The 5,209-nt window shown below is 56.1% G+C and overlaps 1 protein-coding gene across 3 annotated transcripts in view; it reads right to left on the minus strand.

The window, feature by feature from the left end:
* KHK (ketohexokinase) overlaps positions 1-5,209 on the minus strand; it is an 11,280-nt gene that overhangs the window by 5,420 nt on the left and 651 nt on the right. For all 3 annotated transcript variants that reach the window (XM_006767480.2, XM_006767478.2, XM_006767479.2), the window contains exon 2: positions 1,989-2,105. In XM_006767480.2, coding sequence (XP_006767543.1) covers positions 1,989-2,105 — 117 coding nt within the window. The remainder of the gene's footprint in view (positions 1-1,988; positions 2,106-5,209) is intronic.

Consider the following 5,209-nt stretch of genomic DNA (forward strand, 5'->3'; position numbering starts at 1 on the left):
AGGCAGCTCAGAGAGAAACACACTAAGGGACATTCTCTCAGGTCCCGACTCGCGCTGGAAAGGATCTGCTTCATTCGTAACGTTCCCGGGAAGACCTGGGGCCTACGGCATTGCCCTGTCTGCAGCAGGTAGGTGAGGGCACCGTGGCCTGCGTCACGCGAGGCCCAGGCAGAATTAATCATTACCAGGGTGACACTTTGCCCTGCCGCCCTCTGCACAGGCCCCCAGGGCTCTCCTCTCTCTGAAGTCCCTTCCAGTCCTACAGGGAGTCCTTGCATTCTACACCCGCCTCCATGATGCCCGGCCAGAAGCTGGGTTTGGGGAGCTGCTCATTGCCCTCGCCTCTGGCAGCCAAGCCAACCCTCCCGGGCAGTGAACTGGCTCCCAGTGCCTGCTGGCCCTCCCTATGGGCCTGCTACAGGACTCTTACCCAGAATCCCCTCCCATCAGAGTGAGTCGGGCAGGGGCAGCCCCTCAGGAAGACTGCACCTCCCGGGCCCTCTCTGAGAACGCAGTCCTGTGCCCAGGACCTGGCACGTACGCCAGTCGTCCAGCCGTCATCCTGGCTTTTCTCACTGAGGCTGGGCCCCATTTCTGGCAGCACCAAAGCTGGACAACACAGGTGTGTGTGAAGGTGACCAGACAATAATGCTGGGGAAAAGGAAGGCAGCGGGAAGAGAGGGAGAGCAAATCTGAGATGGACGGACTCCATAAGAGAAGCCACAGGGGCTGAGCAGGGCTGGTGAGGACAGGACACTGTGGACACCACTCGTTCAGAGGGTCGCCAGGAGCTGGAGCCGACTCAACAGCATGTAATTCACACAGCAGGTCAGGGCATCGGTCCTTGTCTCAGACCCCAAAGACCCTTTAAATAGTAGCTTTTCCACAGCCTAGAAAATATGGTCTGGTTTGCCAAATAACGTTTTGTACCCAGTGCCTGGCACATGGTAGGTGCTCACTGAATGTTTGTGGAACACACGGGGAGAACTGGGAATGGCCCGCCATCAGCACGATGGCTACACAAAGGTGGGTCCACTACTCTAAGCAAGAGCCGGTCCCACCTCTAACTGGGGGGGAAGACAGTTGGTAAAGAGGGTTAATGAGTGACCAGCTGTTGGCCCTGGGTCCCTCTGTCCCACCTCACAGGGCAGGCTCTCGCCCCAATTTGCTTCGTGCCAGTTCATCAAGGAAAGGAATCTGGCTGTGGCTCAGGGCGCTGGGCGCTGGCAGGTCCTCCTAAACCACGGTTCAAAGGGCTGGGCTTCACAGGCCAGCAGCCCGGAGCCTGCCCCATGCCCGCAGTGGGCAAAGTGTGGGCCTCGCCTCCTGATAAACGCCTGCTGAGTCGGCAGTGCCAGGGGTCAAAGGGCGCTTGGTCCCTGCGGCAGCCAGCACGGAGTGCGCGTGGGCCGCTTACGGACCACACACAGCCTCACGGCGAGGAGCGGGAGGCCTGGGTTTGGCCCGGCTTTAACGCGGCTTCAGGATCTCCCGGGCCAGGGTGCTCTTGCTGCTTCAGGGAACAATGGGGACGTGAGCACTGGTCCCGTCCCCTCAACTGGGAAAGAAACTGTAAGCCTGGACCCTTGGACCATGGATGATGGACAACCCTGAGGGAGGATGGGTACAGCAGGTCCCTCACTGCTTTCTGCCTCAAGCACAGCCAGGGTTAGGGTTTAAGAAGGGCAAAGCCGCACCACCGCAGTCTGTTGGAAGTAAGGAAGGAGAAGGTGGGGAGCTGAAGCAGACTCCAGCGACGGGCCCAGGAACCAGGCTGTGGAAACGAAGCCTTTACCAGGAGCAGCGTGAACATCTGAGCAGCAGACGAGCCACACGAGGGAGGCTCCAGGATGCTGGTGCTCCATCCGTGCCCTCCCACCCGTTCCTGGTGGCCACAGATCATTTCTTATAGCCCACCCGCCCAGGGTGAAGACTGCGTTTCCCTTCCCCTCTGTGGGCAGGCCTCCCCTGCTCCCTCCTCAACTCACTCAGCAACATGGCCGGGCGCCAGTGAGCCCATGAAGGCACAGGGGGCTCCTAGCAGGGAGAGGACGGTGCAGGAGTTGGATGCATTGCCTCCACGCTGCCATCTCTGGGACAAGCACCTGTAAAACACAAGGAGGGTCCCTGCAACTTCAGCAGGCTCGTCCTGGGGCGACCAGGGCTGACCACAGTGCCTTTGGCAGGGCTCACAGGATGTAATCTCTAGGAGAGCTCCCCCAGAGAGCACCCAGGCCAGGCCCTGCCCGGGTAGCTCAGTTGGTTAGAGCATCATCTTGATGCACCAAGGCTGCGGGTTCGATCCCTGGCCAGGGCAATTCATTTCCATCTTCCACCTATTCTTATGACATCAGGAAACCACTCACTCAGGTCCATTACAATGCGAGCGTTCCACTCCCTCTGGGTTAGCTCCTCCCCAATCATAATGGCCCATCTCTCCCCCGGGGACAGCTGCTGTACCGTCTGCCTCCCCTTAAGAGCTGGATAACTCCAAGTGCCACTTCCCAAAAGTATTCGGTTTACTGCCTGCTCCTGTGTGAGTACAGCCGCTTCCATAATAACTCAGGTTAAACTGAGACAGGGAGTAACCTGGACATGGTGATCATTTAAGAGGAGGAGAGCTAACTGTTAACAAGTTAAAAAGAGCCCTGGCCGGTTTGGCTCAGTGGATAGAGTGTCGGCCTGCGGATTGAGAGGTCCCAGGTTTGATTCCGGTCAAGGGCATGTACCTTAGTTGTGGGCACATACACAGTTGGGGAGTGTGCAGGAGGCAGCTGATTGATGTTTCTCTCTCATCGATGTTTCTAACTCTCTATCCCTCTCCCTTTCTCTCTGTAAAAAAATCAATAAACTATATTTAAAAAAAGTTAAAAAGATTATCGGGTGAAGACCAGTTATTCCTCCATTATTTTTGTTTTCCTTTTTTCAGCTTTATTGAAGTGTCGCTGACATTTAACATTTTGTAAGTTTAAGCAGCACAATGTGACTGGAGATACACACATATTGCGAAATGATTACCACAAATAAGGTTAGTTGACACATTCACCACCTCACGCAGTTACCTTTTGGTCCTTTATTTTTTCTCCATCTCTACTGAAAGTCTAACAAGAGGAAACTACCTCCAAATACACCTGTATAACTTCACTGGCATCGCCAAGAACAAACACGGTAACATGCAGAAGCGTCAAAAAGCTTTCATGGTTTCTCATTTGTGCTCCAGTGACACTGGGAGGTACACAGTGCAGGCTGCTATTTCTATTCTCCCAGACCCAGAAGAAGGAGAACTGTGAACCAAGTCCCAAAGCATCACCCGTGAAGGGAAACGAAGGCAGCAGAATTTATAGACAAAGGTCTGTTTGTACACGAATGTCACCCCGAACTTCCCTTCCGCCTTGGGAAAAGGAGACATGCTCGCATCAGGAAGAAGGAGGCTGGTTTGGAAAGGGTCACTCCTTTCTCAAGCTGTGACCTTCAGAGAAACGTTCAAGCAGAGAAGAGAGGAGCCGAGGGGAATCCGATTTGCTCAAAATCACACCAAGTTACTGCTGACTCCCAACCACGGCAATGCGCCCCGTATTTTTAAACGAAGAGCAGTCAGGCCCCATCTTGGAGGAGCTTTCAGAGGAAAACGACACAGTTCTACTCTGTGGACACCCTTCAAAGTCACACCGACACCCACCCTCACGTTCGGAAAGGATCTGCTGACCAGGAGGACGCTCGCTCTCTGGACGGCTCTTCTCGGCCTGGCATCTGTGAGGCAGGGCCATTGCTCAGGGGCTGGCCGAGTCCCGGGTGGCAGCTCCCGAGAGTCCCCCGCCACCCACGGAGCACAGAGGGCCTGGGACAGGTGGGGGAGGACGGGGTCCCCACTCCGGCTGGCTCATTTGGGAGGCGCAACAGAGTGGGAGAGCTGGGCTGGGTGGGATGGGAGCACAGGACAGAGGCCCTAAGCTCAACCCAAGTGCTCTGCGGGGCAGCAGAGCCAAGGGTGTGAGGGGGAGGGAGGTACACCCTCAAAAGCAAGGGGCATGGAGAGCAGGGACAGGTCTCCAGAGAGGCCCTCACTTATTCCTGCCTCCGGAACCAGCCCCAGTCCGGGGGGTGTGGGGGGCAGGTCTCCTCCTCCTAGCCACTTCCGGAGGCAGGCACACCCTGTGCCTCTCCCCCGCGGCCCCTGCACCCTGGCAAGAGGCTCTAACCCCTGGCAAACAGAGCAGCCAAAGCACAGGGCCAGCTCCGGCCGGACAGGGAGCACAAGCAATGACTGTGCAGGACGAGCACTAGACTCGGGGTCAGGAGGCGTGGGTTGCGGCTGCCGCTCTGCCGCTCGTTAAGCACACGCCCTCACAACAATCACCTAATTCCTCCACATCTACCAAGAAAGGACTTGGCCGGTCTTTCCACACGTCCCCTGGGCTGCTGGATCCAACAGGGCTGGATGGACCCAAAGCCTGAGCAACGCCTGGCCTCGCCGCTCACTTAGCCTCAAGGCTATCAGACGGGCGTGTCGCGGGGCCCAGCCTTGGACTGGCCTTGTATCCAGTAGTGGCTGAGATGACGGATGGCCAAGGAGCAGTTCTTCCCAGGATCCCAAGCACTGGGCTGCCCCAAGAGGGAGCCCTGCCCCCCCGCCCACAGAACGCTTTCTTGGGATTGCAGTGTAACGGTGTCCCCCTTATCAAGAGTAAATATGAGGACCAGCAATGACTCTTGGACTTCCACCAGACCAGCAAGGAGGATGTTTCCCACTGACTTCTGTAAAAGGGACTTCTGGTAAACTCCTTTCGGAATGTCACACCAGGGAAGGGCCTGTCCCAGGACATGAACCAGCTCCATCCATAACCCACGGCACCTCCAACGAACGGCCGCTCCAGGGCCAGCAAGCCCTGAGCTATAGTGAAGCTCAAATACTTTAAGTGTTCCTGACCAGTCTCACTAACCATACATATTGTAAGCTCCCTCAATTTCTTTAAAGAAATGGATGATAGAGGGGTGAGGGGGGGGCAAGGCTGGAGAGGGCCAATAGGGGGGAAGGGACATATGTAATACTTTCAACAATAAAGAGTTATTTTAAAAAAAGAAATAGATGAGCCCTAACCAGTTTGGCTCAGTGGATAGAGCGTCAGTCTGTGGACTGCAGGGTCCCAGATTTGATTCCAGTCAAGGGCATGTACCTTGGTTGTGGGCACATCTCAGATAGGGGGTGTGC

The sequence above is a fragment of the Myotis davidii genome, unplaced genomic scaffold (assembly GCF_000327345.1).
Source record: "Myotis davidii unplaced genomic scaffold, ASM32734v1 scaffold238, whole genome shotgun sequence".
Lineage (NCBI taxonomy): Eukaryota > Metazoa > Chordata > Mammalia > Chiroptera > Vespertilionidae > Myotis > Myotis davidii.